The sequence below is a fragment of the Hyperolius riggenbachi genome, chromosome 1, assembly GCF_040937935.1.
Source record: "Hyperolius riggenbachi isolate aHypRig1 chromosome 1, aHypRig1.pri, whole genome shotgun sequence".
In the NCBI taxonomy this organism is placed as follows: domain Eukaryota; kingdom Metazoa; phylum Chordata; class Amphibia; order Anura; family Hyperoliidae; genus Hyperolius; species Hyperolius riggenbachi.
Genome location: NC_090646.1, coordinates 593,857,327 through 593,884,563, shown reverse-complemented (window position 1 = coordinate 593,884,563; position 27,237 = coordinate 593,857,327). Strand labels below are relative to the sequence as shown.

The following is a 27,237-nucleotide window of genomic DNA, read 5'->3' as shown; positions in this document are numbered from 1 at the left end:
TGACCATTCAAGTGACAACACTCTGCAGCCACCATGAGGATCTTTTTGCTACTATTTGTTGCGACATTCATCTTATTCATTCATACATGTAAGTACATTTTTCATGTCTGCTTTTTATAATAAGGGTAATTTTAGCAGTGAGTTGCAAAATGAGAGGAAAAACACTCAGATAAGCTCATTCATTTTGTTATTGGCACTGTAATTTAAAAGATAGGTTAGGACCATGGATTCAGACTGACGCCATATTCTAACAAGTTGATGCCATATTCTACCCATAACATCTTTTCATCTTTTTGCCTTATCACTAAGTGAGATTCATCAGTCCACACTACGGCTTTCTAGTCTTCAGCTGTACAGGTTTGGTAAGCCTGTGCCCACTGCAGCCTGAGCTTTCTGGTCTTGGTTGGCAGATGTGGGACCCAATATTGCTCAAAGGTGTGGTGTGGAGCATTCTGGGAAGCTTTTCTGCTCGCCACAGATTGAGTGGTTATCTGAGTTAGGGCTGGTGCACACCGAGCGGGTGTTTTGGCGTTTTTGCAGCTGCTTGCGGCTGCAGATACGCTTGGTCAATGTATCTCAATGGGGTGGTTCACACCAGAGCGGGAGGCGTTTTGCTGAAAACGCATACTCCCGGGGTGAGGCATTTTTTGGATTGCACAGGCGTTTCTGCCTCCAATGTAAAGTATAGAAAAAACGCAAACCGCTCTGAAAAACGGCAGTTCAGAGCGGTTTTGCAGGCGTTTTTGTTACAGAAGCTGTTCAGTAATATGTGAAATCTACTACACCAAAAACGCTTCCCAAAACCGCAAAATGCTAGGTGAAACGCTACAGAAAAATAAGAAAAAGCGTTTCAAAATCTGCTAGCATTTTGCGGATCTGCTAGCGGGTTTTGGTGTGCACCGGGCCTTACAGCATTTTTTCTGCCTGCTTAACCCCCCTGGCGGTATAAAAAATTCCGCCAGGAGGGAGCGCAGCAGTTTTTTTTTTAATTTATTTTTTCTTATATCACATGATAGCCGCTGCTCAGCGGCATCCCCCCGCCCGCTTCGATCGCCTTCGGCGATCTCCGATCAGGAAATCCCGTTCAAAGAACGGGATTTCCTGGAGGGCTTCCCCCGTTGCCATGGCAACGAGGCGGGATGACGTCACCGATGTCACCGACGTCGGGATGTCATTGGGAGTCCCGAACCACCCCTCAGCGCTGCCTGGCACTGATTGGCCAGGCAGCGCACGGGGTCTGGGGGGGGCGCGCGGCGCGATGGATAGCGGCGATCGAGTGCGGGGCGGCGGTGATCGGTGTGCTGACGCAGCTAGCACTTTACTCCAGCAAAAAAAACCAAATCGGCCCAGCAGGACCAGAGAAAACCTCCTGCGCGGCTTACCCCAAACTACGTTCCAGTCTGGCCATTCACTTCTGACATGTCCTATCAACAAGTCATTTTCACCCAGAGAACAATCTTCACACCACTCTGACTAAATTCTAGAGACTTTTTCTTGAGAATTCTAGGAGATCAGAGGTTACTTAAAGAGAATCAATAAAAAAAAAAAAAAAAAACATCCCCTGGGGAGGAAATCTCAGGATCCTAATGAGGTTTCCCGTACTCTTCCCCTTCCGGAATCCAGCACTGGCATACCTCAGACAGCAGCAATGTAAATATTCATCTTCCGCACTCCTGAGTAGCGTTGATCGAACACCCAGATATTCGGGCTCGGGTCAGCTCGGCCAAACATGGTCAAGATGTTTGGGATATTCGGCCGAACACCGAGCCTAATGGAAGTCAATGGGGACCCGAGCATGCCTGCTTTGCAGGCCTGAAAAAGCTTGAAAATTGAGGGAAACTTCTGCAAAATGGGTTGGAAATAGTGTGGGGGGGGGGGGCATTTACACATAGATTTTAGGCTCAGAATAAAAGCAGGGACTCATGTTTGCAGAGCAGTGCGCATATTATACTTGACTGCCAATTAAACAAACAAAACTACCCCAAAAAAGGCATACGTGTATGGGGAAAAACTGCACACTTATGGCCAATGCAGTTTATCGCCATGCATTGATAAATATAACAGAAATGAGATATTCCTGAAAAGCAGTCCTAGCAATGGGACCGGCAACGCTAACCCAGCACACAGTATGGAAGAGGAGGTACATGAGAAGAAGGCCACGCTTTGTGACACAACCCAGGCCTTGCATGATGACAAAATGCATGCTTAAAACAATGCATTTTGTCGCCATGCATTGATAAATATAATAGAAATGAGATATCCCTGAAAAGCAGTGTGTTTTTTTGATGGGCACAACTGATCCCAGCTGGCACTGAAAGTGTGAGGCAGGGGCTCTGTGGCTGCTGCTGGCAGTGGTGAGGTTGGGGCACTGTGGCCAGGGCCAGATTTCTGCAAACGCCACAAAGGTCACGGCCTAGGGCGGAACAAAATCAGAAGGATAAAAGGGCGGCAGGACCTGAGAGAGATAAGAGGCTGCATGTCAAAATAAATCATTTCTCCTGCTCCAAAGCGCCCCGGCTTTGCTGCACACACACAGTCAGAATTCCAGAGCTCCGTGTATTTTCCTTACTTCGTGGTGTGCGATGAGACAGTGCTATCTACTGAACATAAACGCTTCAGTTTATTGCCAGGGGTGAGAGAAACATGGATCACAATGTAGACAATTTCTGATCCAGTAAAAGTAAACATTTTAACAGAATTATTTCCACTTTACAACTCAAGCTGGGCTAAACAATGTATTGCTGGTCAGTCAGACTCTGTTAATGACTTGAGCCATTCCTTCTCCTCTCTCCCCCTGGATTGTAAATCTTAAACAGATAAGGGTTTTTTTTCCTTAGAGAGATTTATGGCAGCCCCTTCTAAGCTAAATCTTAACCCCTTGCTGGCTCATTTTAAAGGCAGCAGTAGTCTAGTATGAGATAGACAACTTCTCTATAATTATAATTGCAAATGTACTGTTGTATACTTTTGTATTGTTACATTCTGTTTTGTATACCAAAAGTAATAACATACACTAAAAATTAATAAAATATATATTTGTACCGTGTTGGCAAACAGTAAAAAAACACCTGTGAAAGAATCAGTACAATAAATACTATAAAATAAATGCAACAGATCTGTGATTACAGAAGAGCAGAGAGGGAGATGAACGCCGCTCTGCTACTTCATGCCTGGTACACACCATGCAATTTCCCATCCATTATTTCTGACAGGTCCAATCTGATTTCTGATCATTTTTCTAATCGACTTTGTATAAGTGATCGGAAAATCGATTCAACCCATCTATCTGGTGCGTACCAGGCATTAGGGACTCACTGCTCTAACAGGAAAAACAATCATTCATCATTTTTCAGAGAGAAAACATTCATAGGTATCCTGCAAACAAGTGATCGTTAAGGCTCATACACATATCAGACTATAGTCTTTGGAAAAAGAAAGATCACAGTCCAATCTTACCACCCTTCATGTAGTATGAGAGTCATACCTTCACAGTCTTTTCTATGGAGCTGAACTCCCCATCAGAAAAAATCTTTGCAAGATTCTGCACACACAGATGCTGTACAGACACAAAAGATCAGTATCTGCAAAAGATCTGTTCCTGCAAATTGCATTCATAGTCTATGAGATCTGCAGATCATCATACACACCTTGTTTAACTGACATTCATCTGCAGATCTGAAAATCCATCCTGGTGGATCGGATCTGCAGATGAATGTCTGTTAAACAAGGTGTGTATGATGATCTGCAGATATCATAGACTATGAATGCATTTTGCAGGAACAGATCTTTTGCAGATACTGATCTTTTGAATGTGCACAGCATCTTTGTGTGCAGCATCTTGCAAAGATTGCTGTCTGATGGGGAGTTCAGCTCCATAGAATAGACTGTGTAGGTATGGCTCTCATACTACATGGAAGGGGGTAAAATTGGTCTGTGATCTTTCATTTTCCTAAAGGCTCATACACACATCAGACCACAGTCTTTGGAAAATGAAAGATCACAGACCAATTTTACCCCCTTCCATGGAGTCCGAGAGCCATACCTACACAGTCTATTCTATGGAGCTGAACTCCCCATCAGATAAAAATCTTTGCAAGATGCTGAACACGTTCAAAAGATCAATATCTGCAAAAGATCTGTTCCTGCAAAAGATCCGTTCCTGCAAAATGCATTCATAGTCTATGATATCTGCAGATCCTCATACACACCTTGTTTAACAGACAATTATCTGCAGATCAGACAATCATCTGAAGATCCATCCTGGTGGATCTGATCTGCAGATGAATGTTTGTTAAACAAGGTGTGTATGAGGATCTGCAGATATCAGATTATGAATGCATTTTGCAGAAACGGATCTTTTGCAGGAACAGATCTTTTGCAGATACTGATCTGTTGCATGTGTACAGCATCTTTGTGTGCAGCAACTTGCAAAGATTTCTATCTGATGGGGAGTGCAGCTCCATAGAATAGACTGTGTAGGTATGGCTCTCATACTACATGGAAGGGGGTAAGATTTCTGTCTGATGGGGAGTGCAGCTCCATAGAATAGACTGTGTAGGTATGGCTCTCATACTACATGGAAGGGGGTAAGATCTCTGTCTGATGGGGAGTGCAGCTCCATAGAATAGACTTTGTAGGTATGGCCCTCATACTACATGGAAGGGGGTAAAATTGGTCTGTGATCCTTCATTTTCCAAAGACTATGGTCTGATGTGTGTATGCACCCTGAGTGTGTGTGTGTGTGTGGGGGGGGGGGGGGCGGTTGGTGGTACCGGGCCTAGGGCACTGGGAAGTCCAAATCCGGCCCTGACTGTGGCTGCTGCTGGCAGTGGTTGTGAGGCTGGGGCACTGTGGCTGGTCTGGCTGGCACCTAACCGCTAGCTCTGTCTCCTACTCCTACCTACCCAAGCTAAACCCCAATGCGAATGGCGGAGCCAGCCGCGCGTTCGGGTATTTATATACCTGAACACGTGACCCGCTCAGCCAATCACAGCTATGGTCACAGCCAGCTAGACTGTATGACCATAGCTGTGGAAAAAGCATCGTCGCCGCTTATTGGCTGCCTCAAAGGCGGCAATAAGCGAGGGGAGGAGACCAAACAGCGCGGCCGAGCACTATGCGGTGCTCGGCTGGGCTCAACCTGAACCCGAACACCGCAATATTCGGGGAATAATGAACAGTGTCGAGCACTGTTCAATCAACACTGCTCCTGAGCAGGTGCAGTATCGGCTTTCCAATGGGCTCCGACAAAAATAGTCAAGTCCAATTTGGTCCGCTCTGTTGCGCAGTTGCCTGTGAAGTAGAGCAGATCTGTTTGGGCTCTCTTTCTGCTGTAGCCCATCGGAAAGCCAAACACAAACATTTCAGATGCTACTGCGCCTGTGCCACGGCCAACATGTTTGTCAGATTATTTTTCAGGGACTGCCAGCGCTGGATCCCGGAATAAGTATCCCTCAGGAGCTGGTTGTTTTATATTTGTTACAGATTACCTTTAAATACTCACATCAGCTCACCTTTCAGTGACAGTCATGCCAAGGTAAAGTTTACTAAGACCACATTTTTTCCTCATTCTCTTGTTTTTTGTGAACAATTAACCCCCTTGGTGGTTCGCAGTTTCTGAGGCTACGTCCGCCGGGAGGTTTTTTGTCTCAAAATTTTTTTTTAAACACCTTAGCTAGCATTTCGCTAGCTATGCATATGTCCAAAGTTGCGCCAGTCGCTCCCCCCCCCCCCCCATGCCCGCCAATCGCCACCGGCTATACGTAACTTGCCACGATACCACAAAAAGCACAGTTTCCCCATCGGCTTCCGCCGGTGCTATGGTGACGATCTGAGATGACGTCATCGATGTCATGATGTCATCCGCAATCCCAATCGCCATCATCGCGAAGCCTGGAGCCGATTGGGCAGCTGTGCCAGTGTAGGAACGCTGGGGGGTACGTATACCGGAAGCTATTGCGGGCAAACGTGGGGGACCGGAGCAACTTTGAGCATACGCTTAGCTAGCAAACTGCTAGATAAAGCGTATGGCACCATATAAAAGAAAAATCGTCCTGGGGCCATGTGATTCTCCGCGGCGGCTACCCTGTGTGTAGTATGGGGTTACCGCCAAGGAGGTTAATGAAGCTCTAAGTGCTCATTCACACTAAGGGCGTTTTTGCCCTTTTTTCAAGCGCAGGCGATTTTCAAAATTGCTCTAAAAACGCTTGTGCAATGATTTCCTACGAGAGAGTTCACATCTGAGCGATTTGTTTCCGATCTGCTCAGCAAAGCGCTGCATGGACTATTTTCGGGACGATTCCGCCTCAATGGAAGGTATAGGAAAAAGGAAAAACGCCCACAAAATCGTTTTTCTGCATCGGTTGTGTTCACGTTTTTAAAAATAAATACATTGCATTTATTCTTTTCCGCGTCAAAGAGATCACTTCCTGACTTGCGTCAGGGAGTGAATTAAAAAAACGTTCTGAAAGCGCTATCAAAAATACACCGCCCACACAAGCGCCGGGAATAAAAAAAAATGTCAAAAACGACCAACGCGAACACTAACACGAGCGGAACGCAATGTGAACGAGCCATAAACCTGTATCTGCACTAGCTAATAAACAGGGCTGCAGGTTTTCATAATAAAGTACTTAGGGTGTATTCACTAAACGGTGATAAGCAGAATAACATGCATAAAATGTTATCACACGATGAGTAGAGCAGAATGCAATATATTATATGCAATACAATAAACTCTACTTATCATGCACAAAACTTTACTAACTTTATTCTGCTTACTGCAGTTTAGTGATACACCCCTACGTGAGACTGAATCCTTAATCTGATTCTTGAGTAATGGTGCAAATGACAAAAACTGGTATTAAGGTGGCCATACACTGGTCGATGTGCCATTAGATCGACCAGCTGACAGATCCCTATCTGATCGAATCTGATCAGAGAGGGATCGTATGGCTGCCTTTACTGCAAACAGATTGTGAATCGATTTCAGCCTGAAACCGATTCACCATCTGCTGAGCTGCTCCTGCCGCCTGTCCCCCCCCCCCCCCCCCGTATACATTACCTGAGGCTGGCTCCCGGGCATCTTCTCCGCATTGCACGGCTCTGTTCCGGCTCCATTACGGCGCTTCCTGTGTTACTCCGTGACCAGGAAGTTCAAATAGAGCGCCCTCTATTTGAACTTCCTGGTCACTGCAGTGACACAGGAAGCGCCGGGATGGATGGAGCCGGAACAGAGCCGTGCAGCGCGGAGAAGACGCCCGGGAGCCAGCCTCAGGTAATGTATACTTGATCGGATCGGCCGCCGCTAGCGACGCGCACTTTACCCGTGGGCGATCGAGGGTAATTTCCCGCACGGCGCGATCGACGGACCGATCCGATTTCGGGAGGAAATCGGATCGGCGGCTGCGTTTACCGCGAACGATTGGCAGCAGATTCGATCCCAGGATCGAATCTGCTGTCGAAACGGCCGCGAATCGAGCCAGTGTATGGCCTGCTTAAAGGTATCTACCCATTAAAAAGACAGCCACAGCGAGTGGCCCATAATCCATTTATGGGAAGTAAGTAAATGTTGCTCAAATTACATCTATCATTAAAAATTGTAAAATACATACAGTACATACAATTGTACATTTCTCCTAGAGTAAAATGTCCTTACAGCAGGTAGAGGAAATCTGACAGGTTTTGGACTAGTCCAACTCTTCGTAGGGGACTCTCAGTTATTTCTTTATTTACAAATGCACTTTCTGAACAGCAGTTGATCAGCCCAACTGCAAAAATAGTGTGAAAATTAGAAGGGAAGTTGACTGACATCTTTGCATAGATTCTAGACCAGTTATTTAAAGAATAAATTAAACACTGAGTCCCCCGTGAGGACTTGGACCAGTCTAGCATCTGTCAAATATCACATTTTTACTGCCGATTGTAAGTAACAACAACATAGGAGAAAATTAATTTCTAGTGCATTTTACGGCAGGAGAAATGTACAGATACTGTACATATGCGTTTTAAAGTTTACAATATTTCACAACAGTTGTCCTTTAATAGAAGGTGGGCTGCTGCATTTAAAATGTGCAGAGATGTATAATTTCCACAACTGTATCTAATGTCATTTGCTAATGTTTTGTTAATTCTTCAATTTGTTTGAAAAATATATTTTTAAATAGGTGTGTGTGTATATATATATATATATATATATATATATATATGTATATATATATATATATATATATATCCTATACAATAAAATCCCTGTGTCGCTGCATCCAGTTGTCCGTGTCCCTGTTTTTTGCTACTGCGCATGTGCGCAGTAACGGACAGCTGGACGGGACCAGGGAGCGAGGCGGGCGAGCGAGGTGGGCGTGTGAGCAAGGTAGGCGAGGCGGGCGGGTGCTGGCGCGCGTGAGGCGGTTGCGTGCGCGGCGGGCGTGTGCATGCGCACTGGCGGCGGCGACAGAAAAAAGACCTAGAGCCCGTTTTTAAACGGGCTTGGGTCTACTAGTATATATATATATATATATTAATACCTTCAGGACCAAGCTACCCTTTACAGTTTTCATGTTTTAACTGGAGTTTAATTATCTTTGCCTGTTTTTAGTTCATTCAAACAAATGCTGTATTTTATTTTATAGTCTTTAATTTTAGTATTTTCAGAGCAGGGTTAAAATTTGGATTTTAAATGAAATTGTAAGTAAAAAAAAAAAAGCGCAAAGTTAAACTTACTTGGGACCAGGGTAATATGCACTAGACAGGAAGTACACTGGGATTCCATTCGGTCCACGCATGCATGCCACGCCGCACTACGCTTCGTCGTTCATATTCACTGTGTCACCATAGAATTGCATTACTGCATTATCTGTCCAGTAGGCATGGATCATGCGGTAACGCACTGTTGACTTTGCAATGGCATAGTGTTGCATCAATTATGACATTCATTGCCTTAGCAGCCTCTTGCGGCAAAAAAGCTTACCGCAGCGCCATGGTGTAAAAGGTTTAACAGGGTCTTCAAGGAGAAAGAATGCTAAGAAAAACAAATGGAGTACTTTTTGAAATTGTTAGGCAGAAATGTGTAATATCTTGAATTGAAGCATAAAAATATGAGAAACGGGGGGAGCAGGCATGTGTGGTGAGATGTCCTGATGCTCACCGCTCCATAAACCCGTTCTCCATTCTGCCCCTCCACTGCCTGTAAATGCCCCTTTTACTCTCTTTTGGAGTCGGCAGAGTTGGGCATCACTGCACTTGCGCAGGCCTGGCTGCGTGCATCCTACAGCGCGTAACCGAGGTCAGAAGCGCTCTGCCCATGGGCATCTCCCTTGTACATCTCCTCACTAGTTTCCAGATACCAACCCAACCGCAATCTTAGATCTGCACATGAGCTTCTTTTATCCTCTTCTAGAATTACCTCCTCACATTCACGTATACAAGACTTCTCACGTGCCTCACCCGCCTCTGGAATGCCCTTCCAGCACATCCATCACCAGGGCCGCCATCAGAAATTTTGGGGCCCCTCACACATCATCAGGCCTGGGCCCCCTCCCCCCTCCCTGGGCCCACCCACTGGTTGCTGTGTATAAGTATAGGTGGTGCCCCAGTATAGGTAGCTAGATATAGGTGGTTCCAGCCCCAGTATAGGTAGCCAGGTATAGGTGGTGGCCCAGTATAGGTAGCCTGTACCCCAATATAGAAAGTCCGCTGTAGCCGGCTCACTCATCTGCTCCCCACATTCAAGCGCTTATATCACTCTTCTCTCAGTGCTGGAACACGGTGTGCTGGTTAGTGAGCCACAGGCCCGCAGCCAGCACATGCGGCCCTTCCAGTGCTTTGGGGAGGGGTGGCAGGGCCCCCAGAAGCCCTGGGCCCCTCACTGCAGTGTCAGTTGTCCCCCCCTGATGGCTGCCCTGTCCATCACTCACACACCTTTGCGATCTTTAAACGCTCCCTCAAAACTCACCTTTTCCAACAAGAGTATGCTCTAACTTAGACCATTCACCTTTCGACCTCACGTCTAGTTTTACTCCTTACTAAATAACCTAACCATGCACTGCCTGTATGTATACTGTATACTCCCCCACCTCTTGTTTCCCCCCAATACTTTAGATTGTAAGCTTGCAAGGGCAGGGCTCTCTCACCCTTTTGTGCCTTGGAATTTTATTTATTTAATAGCTTGCTCTCTGTTATACATTTTATTCATCATGTTACGTCTAGCATTGTAATCACCAGTTCTGTTCTTGTACCAGTGGACACCGTATTTGATGTATATCATTGTCTGTATCATTCTCTATCCCTGAATTGCTGAGAGGGTAAATTACATACAAACCTGCACGCAGGGGTTCTAGACTTCTTGCTGCCTTAGGCAAACTTGTGAGGAGGATGAGCAAACTTGTGAGGATGCGCTCCCCGCGATTTGGAATGATCACACTCATCATGACTCCAGCCAGGCTCCACAGACACCCAGACCCAGCCAGCTTACCTCACTCACTGACTCCTGAGTCCCCCCACACACACAGGCCTGTCACCCCTTGCTGCTGCTGCCTGGACTACTGGGGACTCATCATAACCACAGGCTCGATAGACACCCAACCAAACCACCTCACTCACTGACTACCGAGTCCCCACAGGCCTGGCTGTTGTCACTCTCACAGTCACTCTCCCTTTAGGCTCCATTCTGATTCTCCCTGCTGCTGTGATGCTGCAAGCATTATGATTGATGGACAGCACAGTCAGCAGCACAGCAGACTCAGTTAGTCCCCTAGTCCTGGCGGTGGCTCATCACTGCAGGCCAGTAATGTGGGCCTGGCGAGTGGGCTGCTGATTCCCTAGCTGGTGATAGGCACAGGACATCATCATGTGCAGCAGGGTAGGGTCAGGGGGTGCCGTGGTGCCCAAGTGGTTGTGTCCAAGCGGGCGGGGCTAAGGCGGGCAGCAGCAGGCCAGGTGCAGTCTTCACTTCCTGTTTCTGCCTGTCGCTGTCCCCCCACTACCAACGCCTGAGGAAGCAGCGTCACTCCACGTCATGGGCGGCCCGCCCCTTTCTACACGAATATACACATAGAGCCTGTTATGAACCTCATTCTGATCATTTCCAATATCAAAGCTAAATACAGAGCCATTATTCTATTTTTCTTTTTGCCTTATACATACCTCCCAACTTTTTGAGATGAGAAAGAGGGACACTTAAGCCACACCCCTAATCACGACCCATCACACCCCTACTCACGCATACCATAAAGATTGTGTAAGAAAAATATGTTGTTTTATAATTCAAACCACACTGGTCCTTTTTTATCCGGGTTCATTTTCTTTCATATTAACATTTTAAAATGAGTAATATATCAATTTAAAGGATGGGAATAAAGTTTAGAGTCAATGAAACACACTTTTTTAGTAGAGAAATGCATATATTTACATAGGAAGAGGGACAAAGTCCTGAAAGAGGGACAAATGAGGAGGAAAGAGGGATAGAGGGACAGGGCTCTCAAAGAGGGACTGTCCCTCCGAAAAAGGGACAGTGGGGAGCTATCCCTTATATACTTACCTTATCCTCGCTATCTTAATTTTCAAGAGTTTCTGTCTATTAGCAGAGAGGCTGCCACCTGCTGCACATTACTTGTTTTATATATTTTATTCTATTTGATTCTATGTTTCAGATGTGTGCATGGAAATCATTGGAGGAAGGGAGGCCACACCTCATTCAAGGCCACACATGGCATGTATAACAACTGGAAACAAACTGTGTGATGGTGCCTTGATTGATAGCAGCTGGGTGCTGACTGCAGCTCATTGTACTATGTGAGTATTAAGATTATCAATATTTTTACTACACTTGGGGGGTTGATTTATAAAAGTGTGCAGAATTACACTGCCCTGTTCAGCAGAGGATATGCCAGCCACACTTATTTTAAAGCTACATATCTTTAATTCAGGAGTCTTAACTGTTATGGAAGAGTGGGAGAAGAAGGAGGAGGTAGAGTAGAGGGAGGAAGCAGTGCAGATTAGGTGTAAGCTAGCAGGATTCCATACCTCCCAACATTTGACCTTCAGAAAGCGGGACACTTAGGCCACACCGCTGGCCACACCCCCAACCCCCAGTCACGCCCACCAAAACGTTTTAAATATTTTTAATTAATAAGTAATATTAATTACTCCCGAAAGGGGAGGCGCGTGAGGGTGCCAGTGGGTGGGGAGGAGGGTGAGGGTGGCCATGTGTGGGCAGAGAGGGGAAAAAATGATCGAGGCACCAGCCCAGGGATGCGTGTGCTGCATGGATGGCCGCTGCCATTAAGTTTCTCCCTCCCTCCCTCCCTCCTAATGTGCCCCCCAGTGTCCCAACGCCCCCCCCCCCCCCCCGCCCCCCGGCTGCAGAGTAAAAAATGTGCAGCAGAGTGGGCTGTAAATCTTACCATTGCCTCTCCGTTCGTACCGGGATCTCATCTGGTTTTCTCGGCTTCCTACTTCCTGTGACGTCACAGGAAGTAGGAAGCCGGGAAGACCAGATGAGATCCCGTTGCGGAGAGGCAATGATAAGATTTACAGCCCGCTCCGTTGCGCATTTTTTACTCTGCAGGCAGAGTGGGGGCACTGGGGGCACATTAGGAGGGAGGGAGAAACTTAACCTTCCTGGCGGTAAGCCGCGCAGGAGGTTTTCTCAGGCCCTACTGGGCCGATTTACTTAATTTTTTTTTTTGCTGGAGGCAGCTAGCACTTTGCTAGCTGCGTCAGCACACCGATCGTCGCCGCCCCGCGCTCGATCGCCACTATCCGTCGCGCCGCGCGGTCCCCCCCCCCCAGACCCCGTGCGCTTCCTGGCCAATCAGTGCCAGGCAGCGCCGAGGGGTGGATCGGGACTCCCAATGACGTCACGACGTCGCTGACGTCAGTGACGTCATCCCGCCCTGTCGCCATGGCGACGGGGGAAGCCCTCCAGGACATCCCGTTCTTTGAATGGGATTTCCTGATCGGAGATCGCCGAAGGCGATCGAAGCGGGCGGGGGGATGCCGCTGAGCAGCGGCTATCATGTAGCGAGCCCTATGCTCGCTACATGATTTAAAATAAAACAAAAAAAACTGCTGCGCTGCCTCCTGGCGGAAATAATTAAACCGCCAGGAGGGTTAATGGCGGTGGCCATCCATGCTGCATACGGTCTCCTCTCCGTGACAAATGCACTCTGCCCAGTGACAGCGTGAGGGAGGGCGCAAAACGGAACTGCCACAGCGAAATCGTGGCACTTGGACCCTATGGGATTCTGTGCAGAAAGAAAGGCATTTGCTGCTGTCAGAGCGCCCCAGCATCTCACACAGGCTTCAGTCATTGTAGGGATCAATCAAAGCCTGCCTTGTCTCCTGAGCTCTCCTTTTCACTCAGACAGCTATACAGTTCCCTGGTGTATAGTGACCCACCTTTGATTATAAACAGGGGTGCAGCTAAGGTTTTTGTGGCCCCAAGCATTGTCTAAGTTGTGGCCCTAAGTGGGTGTAGTTCTGCTGGTGGGAAAATGGGCATGGTCATGATATATGGGTGGAGCCAACTGCATTATGCTAACATGTCAATATGGACAAAATAGAGAAAATAAATCTCTGAAGAATGTTATGATAAATTAAGTTACTCAGTACTAGGAAGATGTACCTAGTAAGTGACTAGCAAAGTACAGATAGTCCCTGGTTAACAAATGAGATAGGGACTGTAGGTCTGTTCTTTTAGGTAGGTATTAGAGATAAGCACACAGTGCAGCTAGTCTACTATCAGTACAAGCACAGAGTAACAGCTTATACTCAGTATCAGGTAGCAGAGATCAGCACACACTGAAGCTATTTTACTAGGCATCACGTAAAGATGCATACACACACATACAATTTTGATTGACCAATCACTTACCAATTTTTCCACCTTCATGTAGTACGAGGGCCAACAGATTTTGCATATTATAAACGAACAGAGCTCTTACACTACATGAAAGCAGTCAAATTGGATGTGTGTGCCTAGCATTACAGTTTATACTGTACATACTGGAGATAGCAGAGATCATTGAACACACAATGCTGCTGGTTTACTATCAATAAAAGGCAGAGTAACAGTTTATAATGTACATATACTGAGGGTAGAAATGAATGCACTACAGTGAGTTTAGTATCAGTACAGGCACATAGTAACAGCTAATACAGTACAAACTGGAGGTAGCAGAGATCAGCACACACTGCAGCTAATTTACTATCAGTACAGGTACAGAGTAACAACTTATACTGTACATACTGGAGGTAGCAGAGATCAGCACACACTGCAGCTTGTTTACTATCAGTGCAGGCACATAGTAACAGCTTATACTGTACATACTGGAGGCAGCAGAGATCAGCACACCCTGCAGCTAGTTTACTATCAGTAAAGGGACATAACAAAAGCTTATACTGTACACACTAGGGCCAGCAAAGATCAGCACACACTGCAGCTAGTTTACTACCAGAAAAAGGAACATAACAGCTTATATTGTACATACTGGAGATAGCAGAGAGATTAGCACACACTGCAGCTAGTTTACTATCAGTACAGGTACAGAGTAACAGCTTATACTGTACATACTGGAGGTAGCAGAGATCAGCACACACCGCAGCTAGTTTGCTATCAGTAAAGGGACATAACAACAGCTTATACTGTACATACTAGGGCCAGCAAAGATCACACTGCAGCTAGTTTACTATCAGAAAAAGGAAAATAACAGCTTATATTGTACATACTAGGGCCAGCGAAGATCACACACAAAGATCGCAGCTAGTTTACTATCAGAAAAAGGAAAATAACAGCTTATATTGTACATACTGGAGGTAGCAAAGATCAGCACACACAGCAGCTAGTTTACTATCAGTAAAGACACAGAGAACAGCTTACTCCAATAATTTGAGAAAGGCACTACACTGGCTTCAAACTTTTGTTTGTTTATTGAGCAAAAGACACATACATGTTACGGGTCACCTGACCCTTCCTTGAGGAAGTTTGAAGCCAGTGGAGTGCCTTTCTCGAATTATTGGAGTCTACAGTTTGCAGGAGTGGTGGACCTGCTGGGAAAGAGCACCGGCTCTAGCTACCTTAACTAGGTGAGCACTAACTGAACCCCAGGGAAACGATTGTAACAGAGAACAGCTTATACTGGACATACTGGGGGCAGCAAAGATCAGCACACACAGCAGCTAGTTTACTATCAGTAAAGGGACATAACATCAGCTTATACTGTATATACTAGGGCCAGCAAAGATCAGCACACACTGCAGCTAGTTTACTACCAGAAAAAGGAACATAACAGCTTATATTGTACATACTGGAGGTAGCAGAGATCAGCACACACTGCAGCTGGTTTACTATCAGTGCAGGCACAGAGTAACAGCTTATACTGTACATACTGGGGGCAGCAGAGATCAGCACACACTGCAGCTAGTTTGCTATCAGTAAAGGGACATAACAACAGCTTATACTGTACATACTAGGGCCAGCAACGATCAGCACATACTGCAGCTAGTTTACTATGAGAAAAGGGCATAACAGCTTATGTTGTACATACTGGAGGTAGCAAAGATCAGCACACACAGCAGCTAGTTTACTATCAGTAAAGGCACAGAGAACAGCTTATACTGGACATACTGGGGGCAGCAGAGATCAGCACACACTGCAGCTAGTTTACTATCAGTACAGGTACAGAGTAACAGCTTATACTGTACATACTGGAGGTAGCAGAGATCAGCACACACAGCAGCTAATTTCTATCAGTTAAGGGACAGAACAACAGCTTATACTGTACATACTGGAGGTAGCAGTCAGACTGTGGCATCTACCCCATTTCCGGCCCTGGAGGATTGGCAAAGGGCATTGAGAAGGATTTGGGGAATGGTTAAGAGGAATTTGGGGAAAGCCTTCCAGACTCAGAAGAAACAGGCGGATAAGAGACGGTCTGTAGAGTAGAAGTTTTCCCCAAGGGACATGGTGTGGGTATCTACTCGGCATTTACGTTTGAAACAACCGTCACCTAAGCTGAGACCCAGATTTGTAGGGCCATACCCAGTGTCCAGAAAGATTAAGGCCTCTTGCACACTGCAAGCGATTCAGATTCAGATTCCGCTTTTTAATCAGTTTTTACATCCGATTCAGATTCTGATTTGCAGTTTGCTCCCTGCACACTGCAAATCGGAATCTGAATCTGATGTAAAAACTGATTAAAAAGCGGAATCTGAATCGGAATTGCATGCAGTGTGCAAGAGGCCTTATGACGTCACTTATGCGATTGATCTCCCAGCCAGCATGAGAGGTGTGAGATCATTCCATGTTTCTCTGTTGAAGCCTGCTATGCATGTGGATTCCTCTCCCCCCCCCCCCCCCCCCCCTGTGATGGTTGACGACCAACCTGAGTATGAGATCGAGAAGATTTTGGATTCTCAGTTAGTGCAAAATTCTGTACAGTATCTGGTCCACTGGAAGGGGTATGGTCTGGAGGAGAGAACTTGGGTGCCGGATTGTCGCATGCATGCTGAGGAATTAAAGAAAGAGTTCCATGACTTACACCCTGAGAAGCCGGGTAGGAAATGTCCGGGGTCCACTCCTCAGGGGGGGGGGGGGGGGGGGGTTACTGTAATGAATAGCGGAGATGCCGCCGCATGGGCAAGCGGCATGGCGGCTATCTTCGCGTTCCAGCCGGCGGCTGCTGCCGCGCAGCAACATGCTGCTGGTTCGCCTGGTCCTTCTAGTGCACACAGATTGAGAGCTACGCGCGCGCGCCAGGCGACAGGACCTTTATGCTAGTAGAAGGGGAGTCAGCTGATAATGCCGATCAGCTGACTCCAGCTATGCTCCGGATTGGCTGAGTGACTGGGGCGGCGCTGTGGAGCGCTCTGGGTATATATAGGACTTGCCTGTCAGTTGCAAGTTGTCTGCTGTTGCGAATGCTTATGTGTGAGCACTCAGACCCTAGTCAGATCTTACAGTGTGTTAGAACCAGCCAGAGCTGGGAATTCACACTTAGTCAGATTCCGTTGATAGTCTTAAAGCACTATTGTATTGTGAGACTTGTATACCATTCTGTAGACTAGTTACCAGGTGTTGAAACCAAGGACTTCACACCTAAGACTAGGAGATTGCTACATTGCTACTGTTTATGTGTTAGACTAGTTCCCAGGTGTTGAAACCAAGGACTTCACACCTAGATTAGGATTGTTATATATGACTGTTACCTGTTATGATCTCTGGCTTTCCTGACCACTCTCCTGCTTACTGATTCGGTACTTCCGCCTATCTGATAAACTGTTGCCGACATTGCCTGTACCCGGATACCGAATCAGTCTTCCGTCTCTGTACCTTATCTGTCCGTATGTTGCCGACTTTGCTTGTCTGACCTTATTGGCTGTCATCTCACCCTTGGGTGATCAGCCTTACTGTACTGTCTGTGACACTTGCTCTTCAGGTGTTCATTAGCTGCAAGCACAGGCTTATGGTCACCTGCTCCTCAGGAGACCATCTTGCAGCACAGTCAGTGGTCTCTACCCCTCAGGGGTCCAATGGCTGCAGTACAGTCTGATTCCCTGCCCCTCAGGGAATCCTCGGCTGCAGTTCAATCATAATCACTCATTCCACCAGTTATCACTCTTGCAGCCCAGCCAGTGGTCCCTACTCCTCAGGTGTCCACTGGCTGCAGTACGATCTGAATTCCCTGCTCCTCAGGGAATTATTGGCTGCAGTACAGTCTGTATTTCCTTCTCCTCAGGAGATCATCTTGCAGCACAGTCAGTGGGACCCTGCCCCTCAGGGGTCCACTGGCTGCACTGCAGTCTGATTCCCTGCTCCTCAGGGAATCCTTGGCTGCAGTAGTGTCTGTATCTCCTGCTTCTCGGGAGATAACTTCTCTGATTACTTTTGCACCAAACACAATACCACATTGGGTGTCCTTTGTCTAGCTATACTAGTATTATTGGTGATTCTGCAGATGACCACATAATCAGGTATAGCATCTGTATTATTGGTGATACTGCAGACCACCAATAATCAGAAAAAATCTGTGTTGCTGACACCGATCGTTACACTACCGTAATTAAAATCCACACATTTTATTTGCCCATTTGTCCCGGTTATTGCAACGTTAAAATTATATCCCTAGTATAATGTATGGTGACAATATTTCATTTAGAAATAAAGGTGCATATTTTCAGTTTTACATCCATCACTAATTTTGAGCCCTGTAATGATCAGTAGTGATCAGCTCTTTCAGCACAATAGTCAGTATACTTTATTCAGATGTGTAATACAAGTGATTTGGTGCACAGTAATACTCAGTAGCACTAGAGAGTAGTAGGCCCCAGTGGCAAGGGCCCACTAGTAGGGGGTAGGGGACCACTAGAGGGAGAGTGGTCAGATAGGCGAGGTCAGCAACAGATCAGATTGGCAGAAGTACAGAATCGTTGGACAGAATCAGCGTAAGTATTCAGGCAGTAGTCGGCAACAGATCAGATTGGCAGAACTACAGAATCGTTTAGACCAGGCATGGGCAAACTTGGCCCTCCAGCTGTTAAGGAACTACAAGTCCCACAATGCATTGCAGGAGTCTGACAGCCACAATCATGACTCATAAAGGCAAAGGCATTGTGGGACTTGTAGTTCCGTAACAGCTGGAGGGCCGAGTTTGCCCATGCCTGGTTTAGACAGAAGGCGAGTCAAGAACAGGCAAAGAGTCACAACAAATAATCAATACAATAGAAATCTCCTAATCTAGTGTGAAGTCCCCGGGGTCCTGTCGGATCAAAGCACACACGGATCTGACTAAAGCAGCCCATACACTCAGCCGATTTTCTGGCCGATCGATCGATCGCGATCGATCGATCGATCGATCGATCGCAAATCGGTTGGCCAATCGACCGATCGACGGCCGATTTCGATCGATTTCGATGGATTTCCATCGAACTAGCAGGGTGGAAAATTTAGGTCGATCTGATGAGATTGCTTATCAGTTTGCATTGGCCTTAATGGAAATCTGATGGCAAAAAAATGCCATCAGATCGAATTTCAACAGATTTCAAACTGAAATCTATTGGAATTCTATCCTGGTAAAAAATGTTCTAAAAACGCATCAGATAGATCATCAGATGCATTTCTTATCTGTCTGCTGCCAATCTGACGAGTGTATGGGCACCTTTAGGTCTGAGAGCTTTCACTGCGAAGTTTCAGCAACAATAGACAACGAACCACTGACAATCCCAGCCTTAAAGAGACACTGAAGCGGAAAAAAAATTATGATATTATGATTTGTATGTGTAGTACAGCTAAGAAATAAAACATTAAGATCAGATACATCAGTCTAATTGTTTCCAGTACAGGAAGAGTTAAGAAACTCCAGCTGTTTTCTCTATACAAAAAAAGCCATTAATCTCTACGGCTTTCAAAGTCATGGAGAGGGCTGTTATCTGACTTTTATTATCTCAACTGTAAGTAAACAAATGTCTTTTTCTCTGCCAGAGGAGAGGTCATTAGTTCACAGACTGCTCTGAAAGAATAATTTTGAATGCTGAGTGTTGTGTAATCTGCGTATATTGTAGAATGATGCAATGTTAGAAAAAACACTATATACCTGAAAATAAAAATATGAGAATATTTTCTTTGCTGCTAATCTTCTAGTAATTATTCATAGTACACAACCAATTCATTATATCATATTTTTTTTTTTTTGCTTCAGTGTCTCTTTAAGTACAGACCAGCAATTCCAAATGTCCCGCCCAAAGCAGCTCAACCAATCAGCAATGAGATACAGCGATCTGATGTCAGCTGACCGACAGGTCAGCTGACCCGCCTCCTGAGCGCATAAAGGTCCTGACGCTCCGTTTGCGATTGTGCTGACCTGAGCTGATGTGACGCTGAAAGACCTGTCCTGCTGAAACCTGCGCGAGATGCCTGAGAAGACACGGCAGCAGCCGCGGTGACGTCAGATGCGGAAGCGGCGGTCGCTCCGCTTCCCGCTGCAGAGGTAACCGCACTATTCCTTACAAGCCCATTATTTAATAATAAGATGCCCTCTTGACATAGATATTATTTTTTTCCCCTATAGTCAGTAGGTGTATTTTACTATTTGGCCACAAGATGTCCCCGCTAAGCAAAATTCTATGTAGCGTACAATTACGCTACATAGGATACAATGTATTGTTACATCGGAAGCCTCCGATCACAGCGGCGGCGGGGAGATTATGAATGGAAACATTGTTTCCATTCATAAATTTAACGATCGGGCAGCGGAAACCAGCGGAAATGACGGCGGGAGATAGCGCGGCGGCTCCATTTACAGAATAAACACTGTTTTTGAACAAAAACAGTGTTTATTCTCGGCAGACATGCTCGTATTGGCACAGGGGACTTTTGTCCCCTGCAGCCAATCCTCCCTGCTAGCAGCATCAGCGCAATTGTGGGCGTCTGCCCGCAGGATCGCCTGCAGACCCCCCAAACTGCAGGGACGTGACTAACGCATCCCTGCAGCTCTAGCAGCTGCCGCTGCGGACGTAAAGCTCACGTCCGTGCGGCTAAAATGGTTAAATACTTACCGTCTCTCTTGTTCCCCGCCGTCAGCCACCGCTCTTCTCCAATAGATGCGGGTGTCCAGAAGACTCTCCTGACCTCTAACCCGGACATACTGTGCCGCGCATGCACATTATGCCCGTTCTTCACCGCATCTGCCGGCGCATAATTTCGGCAGAAGCAAGTTCACTCCCCTGGCTCCTCCTTCATAGCATCTTGCACTCCACGGAAGGAGGAGCCAGGGTAGTAAACTTGCTTCTGCCGAAATTATGCACCGTCAGAAGCGGTAAAGAATGGACATACTGCGCAGTATGTCCAGGTTAGAGGTCAGGACAGTCTTCTGGACACCCGCATCTATTGGAGAAGAGTGGCGACGGACGGCGGGGAACAAGAGAGGCGGTAAGTATCTAATTTTCCCTCCCTAGACACTGCACCTTTCATTTTTTCAGTTGTGGTCTCCTTTAATAATAATAATGAATAATCCCTATGACAGATCCCTCATATGGTGTGAGGATGCATGTACCTTGTATTCCTATGGCTTATATGTTCAATATATGTGTTATTTTGCATTATGTTAAAACTTTTAATAAACATTTTTTGAAACAGAAGAATGTAAATTAGGGTGAGGTAAGATTTTACAGTAGGCAGATATTGACTAAATAATTTGCACGTGAATAATGTAGAAATAATGAATTTAATAAGTTGTGCACAGTAAGTTAAAACTGATTCTTACTGGATTTTACTTTACATCTGGAGAAAAATCTTCTAAAGGCATTTACATCAATTTACTTTTCAGTGATATATCCACAACAATCAAATTGGGGGCCCACTCGCTAAAAGCAGAAGACCAATATGTACAGAATTTCAAGGTCTTAAAGTGGCTTAAACATTGCTATAATGCAAATACACTTGACAATGACATCCAACTTGTACAGGTACGTACACTTATAAATATACTGCTGGCCTTCTTGTAGGTCTAACTGAAAAAGAAAAATGCAATTATTGAATGGATATTAAGAGGTTTTGAATCAGGATGATACAATTTCTTGGCTAAGGGCCTGTCTCCATTCGTTAGTTTTTCTGTGCGTCAGTTTTTCTGCGTCAGTTGTCTGACAGTTTTGCATTGCTGTCATCCCTGGTGCATCCCTGACCATTCACTGTTTATACTCCTTTTTTATTGCCTGAAGAAGCAGGTTATTCCGGTTGTCGGAGTATCTAATACATTTATGTCATTTCGAAACTGTCAAAGTTTATGTGTCTGCTTTAACCTCTTGAGGACCGTGGTGTTAAACCTCCCTAGTGACCAGGCCATTTTTCCCTAATTGGGCCACTGCAGCTTTAATGAGAGTCTGAAGCCATATTAAAAATGGCTTTTAAGCTTATATTCAGCAGGGGCATGTTTGCCCCTGCTAAAACGCCGCTATCCTGCGGCATAACGAGGGGTCTTTACCCCTCAAATCCCCCCTGCTACCTCCGGGGAGCGCTTCCGTGTGAGGCAGGGCTATGAGCTGCAGCCCTGCCTCACACGCGTCTATCAGCGCCGGATCTCCGCTTCTCCCCCGCCCCTCTCAGTCTGCCTCCGTTGAGAGGGGCGGGGGAGAGGCGGAGATCCGCCGCTGACAGACGTGTGTGAGGCAGGGCTGCAGCTCATAGCCCTGCCTCACATGGAAGCGCACAGGGGCAGCAAAATCCACGACCAAGAAAGTCGTGGATTTTGCAGGGGGGATTTGGGGGCAAAGACCCCTTGTTATGCCGCGGGATAGCAGCTTTTTAGCAGGGGCAAACATGCCCCTGCTGTATATAAGATAAAAAACCATTTTTAATCTGGCTTCAGACTCTCTTTAAGGCCTCACTGCAGGGCTGTACAACTCAGCACACAAGTGATTCCCCCCCACCCCCTCCCTTTTCTCCCCACCAACAGAGCTTTCTGTTAGTGTGGTCAGATCGCCCTCAGGATTGTTATTTATTTTTTAGAAATATTTATTTTATTATTTTTTATTAAATTTCCTTATTTTTTTTTTATTAATTTAATATCCCTCCCTTCCCACGTCAGCCTATTGCAGTGATCGGCTGTGATAGGCTTCAGCCTCCAGCTAAAGTAGCTCACCCTGCCACCACTAGTTACACTACCCCCACTAGCTACACTAACCACTGCTGTTCCCCAAATACACTAACCTACCCTGTTACCACTAGTTACAGTGTTACACCAACCTCCACTAGATACTCTAACCACTGCTGTCCCCTAAGTACACTAACCCACTTTGCCACCATTAGCTACACTAATCCCTGAGGCAACTGCAGAGTGCAGTGGAAGCCCTCACCTGACCCAGCTAATGCTCTTCAGTCCTCCATCTCTGTCTTCATTTCTAGACGGCGCTCCAAGTCCTTGGTCTTGTGTCCCCTCTGGCTCACTCCAGCCATTGCAGGTGCCCTCTTACTGCATGATGTGGCAGCACCCAGGTGCCCTTGGCACGCAGTGGGGTGAGCACCAGCACTAGCTGAAGCAGGAGGACTTGGAGCGTCGGCTGGAGACAGAGGACGATTGGAGAGCACCACCTGGATCAGGTGAGGGCTTTGTTGGTCAAACACATTTGGACATTGGGGCCATAAGACACACTGACACTGGCAGAAAAAGTCCATCTTATGGCCCAAAAATATAGTATATTGGTTTGACTTGTTGTCTGAGCCTTTAACTCTTCAACACTTCTTTCAGCTTTTTGGTAAAGCAAAATTAAACGAAGCCGTAAAGCCTCTGGAATTGCCAACAACATTCTGTGATGTTGAACCTGGGACCATTTGTGAAGTAGCAGGGTGGGGCAGAACCTCTAATGATGATGTCTACCGCCCACCAGACAAGCTAATGGAAGTCAGTCTGCCTGCTATAAGTAGAGAGCAATGTGTTGCAATGTGGTATCCTTATGCCATCACTAAAAATATGATGTGCACTCTATACGCCAATGGAGGAAAAGGTGATTGCAGGGTAAGTATAGAATACTTTTCAGTTTCTCTTGGAATGTTCCTAAAGCAACAACAGTTGCACATTATCATGTTAAAATTCACCTGAAATGAGAGGAATTCTCTGAAGTCTCTAAAAAAATTATTTTTATTTAATAAATATGTTTAACCTTCCTGGCGGTAAGCCCGAGCTGAGCTCGGGCTATGCCGCGCAGGAAGATATCTCAGTCCCTGGTGGGGCGATTTTCTTCATTTAAAATGCTGTAAGCGCAGCTAGCACTTTGCTAGCCGCGCGTACAGCTTGATCGCCGCCGCTCTGCGGCGATCGCCCGCACGCAGCGGCGCAACAGGGCCCCCCCCCCCCCCTGCCAGAGCCCTGCGCTGCCCGGACCAATGAGTTCCGGGCAGCGCTATGGGCTGGATCGGAGGCGTCTGACGTCAGGACGTCGGCTGACGTCCATGACGTCATTCCGATCGTCGCCATGGCGACAGGAGAAGCCAAACAGGGGAAAGCGTTATATACGCGTTCCCCTGTTTGCTATTGATGCCGGCGACGATCGCACTAGAGGGACACATGCGCCCTCTAGTGGTGTTTCATGTAGCTACCACTCTGGTAGCTTTACATGAAACAAAAAAAAAAAAAATTTAAAAAAAAAGGATTTTTGCCTTTTTGGCAAAAACAACTAACCGCCAGGAGGGTTAATACCTTAGCCCTAACTAAACCGCCGCATCCCCGCGGCTGTAAGCGATCTAAATCCCCCCTAACTCCCCCCTCCCTCTCCCCTGCAAAATCCACGACTTTCTTGGTCGTGGATTTTGCTGCCCTCTACTCTTCTGTTTGAGGCAGAGCTATGAGCTGCAGCCCTGCCTCACACACGTCTGTCAGCGGCGGATCTCCGCCTCTCAGCGAACGAAGACAGAGAGGGGCGGGGGAGAGGCGGAGATCCACCGCTGACCAGACGCGTGTGAGGCAGGGCTGCAGCTCATAGCCCTGCCTCACTCGGAAGCGCTGCCCGGATTGCCCCCCGGGGAGTTTGGGGGCATTTAGATAGTTTACAGCGGCGCGAATGCGGCGGTTTAGTAAGGGCTAAGGTATTAAACATATTTATTAAATAACAATACTTTTTTTAGAAACTTCAGAGTCTCTTTAAGCACTACACGTTGCCTGGGTGTCCTGCTGATCCTCTGTCTCTAATACTTTTAGCCATAGACCCTGAACAAGCATGCAGCAGATCAGATGTTTGTGAATTAAGTTTGACTGGATTACAGTAGCTGTATGCTTGTTTCAGGTGTGTGATTCAGACACTGCTGATGCCAAAGAGATCAGCAGGACTGCCAGGCAACTGGTATTGTCTAAAAGAAAATACATAGGCACAGGGCCGGGCCGAGGCAGAGGCTGGAGAGGCTCCAGCCTCAGGGCCCAGTGTTGGAGGGGGTGAACAATTCATTCAGCTGTCATTCCCAATTGTGTTTGAAGCAGAAAGAAATAAGAAAAGGGGACACATGACAGTGACTGCAAGCCAGATAACTAGAGATTAAGGTGTTGGGGAGGTTGGGGGCCCTGGGGCACCTATTAGTCTAATAGCAATCAGTGTGTGAAGGCTGGGGTGGGAGGGATGGGGGGGCGCACTTCGCTGTCTCAGCCTTGGGTGCTGAAGGACCTTGTCCCGGCTCTGCATAGGCAGCCACCATATCCCTCTCACTTCAGGTGTAACCTGCCCACCATCTATTTCCTCTAAACAGAACAATAACTCACCATTTGATATCCAGATCCTTAGAAACAGTGAAAGGACTACAAACATGGCTAATTGCTTATGAACCAGACTAAGGTAACCATACATTATTCAACTTTCCATTGAGTGATTAACAATCAACTTTAACGGGCAATCAAATACAGTGTGGTTGATTGAAAGTCAATTGACTAGTGAGAGATCCTAAGTGATTCTCCTTGACTATTGATCTGAACGATGTTGTGCCTTCATGCTCTAAAACCAAGTATTGATTCTGTGTCGATCTAAATCATGTGAACAGTATCCGATTCCTTGTCCTGTCTGACCGAGTAAATTGGTCGATTCATCCAGATATCAGCTTATTTACATCGATCGAGCAGAAGGGAACATAACTGATTCTCCCTTGATCTGATAAAATGATGGAATAAATTGGTCGATCAGAAAAATCGGCCGCACCCAGATCAGGCAACAGAATTAACCACTTCACTACTGTGCGCAGGCACAGTAGCGGCTCTTCGTTCAGGCTAGATGAAAATAGCCGAACCTGATCATATCGCTCTACTGCGCAGGCGCAAAAGGACTAGATCGGGTTTAGCTATTTCCGCTTTAACCTGAAGGAAGAGGGGCTACTGCGCCTGCGCAGGATCGCGGTAGGTAAATATTTAAATGGGATAAATGGGGACCCAGACAAGCTAACGGAGGGACAGAGGAGGACGGGAAAGCCTTGTTAGGATCCAGAGGCTTTTTTTAATTTACAGATCCCCTTTAAAGAGACTCTAAAGCCTCCGAAAATAACCCTTTTTTTAGCAAGTCTTGTTAAGCATTAACGGTTTAGCTGAAACGCCGCTATCCCGCGGCAAAACGAAGCTTTAATCACCTCAAAATGCCTGGGGCAAATTGCTGGGTTCCTTCCTGTTGGAGGCAGTGCTTTGAGCTGCAGCTCTGCCTCTATTCACGTCTATCTCCCGCGGATCTCGGCCTCCTCCCACCCCTCTCAGTCTTCTTTCACTGAGAGGGGCGGGAGGAGGCGGAGATCCATGGAGATTGCGGCGTTTCAGCTAACCCATTAATGTTTTACAGGACTGGCTAAAAAAAAAGTGTAATTTTAGGAGGCTTCAGAGTCTCTTTAATACTGTTTGAACAACAAACTTTTCAAAGCAGATGAGCATAAGGCCAAAAATCGTTACAATCGCTAATACTTTTTTGATTTTTCTTTTTCTCTTCTTTTCTTTGGCCTAAGGGAGACTCTGGAGGACCTCTGATATGTCAGGGGGAGTTCCGAGGAATTGTTTCTTTTGGCCCAAAAGCATGTGCAATTCCCAGCAGACCAGATGTTTATGCCTTCCTTACCGAAGATCACGTCACCTGGATTAAAAAACAAATAGAAAAGAAAACAGAATGATCATTTTATGACAATTGTTTGCCTTTTTTTATCATTTAATTTCTACCAGTTATAAAATGCAATCAGCTTCATAGCAACAGGAGGAGGAAAAAAAAAACAGATCACAGATCACAGCTCTAATTACAAAAAGTAGATAAATAATTAAAAATTAAAGAAGACCTCCTATTGGGTGTCAGGGACAAGTGAATTTTCTGCACCACCTAGTTTTCAATATAACTGCCATTGCCATTGCGTGCCTTGCTTTGTCTAACATGATTAAATTGTGCAAAGGAATAAAGTCTTACTTTCATTTTAGTCCCCTTGTGGTTGTTTTTTACTTTTCTTTTAGGAAAACAGGGGGGTAACTACAAATCATGGGGGCCCCAGCAAAACTTTGAAGGGCCCCTTAATGTTCTCTACCCTTTCTTTGCCTCTTCTTGGTGGCCACCAGGATCTTCCCACTCACCCATAATATGTAGTCACACAAACACCTGATATGGAATATCAGAGTAAGGGAAGGTTATTAGTTGCCCACACAATGGCGGACACCCCCGGGCCCCCTGCAGTTACGGGTGTTGCTCCCCCTAGTTACACCCCTACAGAAAATAATCATTCAAGTGAAAGATTGATGAGGCCAGTAATGCAGT

At 46.3% G+C, this 27,237-nt stretch overlaps 1 protein-coding gene across 2 annotated transcripts; it reads left to right on the top strand.

Annotated features, from left to right (window-relative positions):
• Position 1: 1 nt before the first annotated feature.
• On the top strand, positions 2–26,856 carry LOC137558509 (granzyme A-like). 2 transcript variants are annotated; one of them, XM_068271747.1, is made up of 5 exons: positions 2–88; positions 11,649–11,790; positions 21,321–21,459; positions 23,238–23,504; positions 26,450–26,856. In XM_068271747.1, the coding sequence occupies exons 1-5, from the start codon at positions 34–36 to the stop codon at positions 26,609–26,611; spliced, it is 765 nt and encodes a 254-aa protein (XP_068127848.1). In that variant the 5' UTR covers positions 2–33; the 3' UTR covers positions 26,612–26,856. The 2 variants fall into 2 exon arrangements, with proteins under 2 accessions (XP_068127848.1, XP_068127849.1); XM_068271748.1 differs by having other exon boundaries at positions 26,454–26,533.
• The last annotated feature ends 381 nt before the right edge of the window (positions 26,857–27,237 follow it).

Coding starts and splice junctions, on each gene's coding strand:
- LOC137558509 (XM_068271747.1), top strand. CDS start 34: ATGAGGATCTTTTTGCTACTATTTGTTGCGACATTCATCTTATTCATT. Junction 11,791..21,320: donor ACTGCAGCTCATTGTACTAT/GTGAGTATTAAG, acceptor TTTACTTTTCAG/TGATATATCCACAACAATCA. Junction 23,505..26,449: donor GAGGAAAAGGTGATTGCAGG/GTAAGTATAGAA, acceptor CTTTGGCCTAAG/GGAGACTCTGGAGGACCTCT.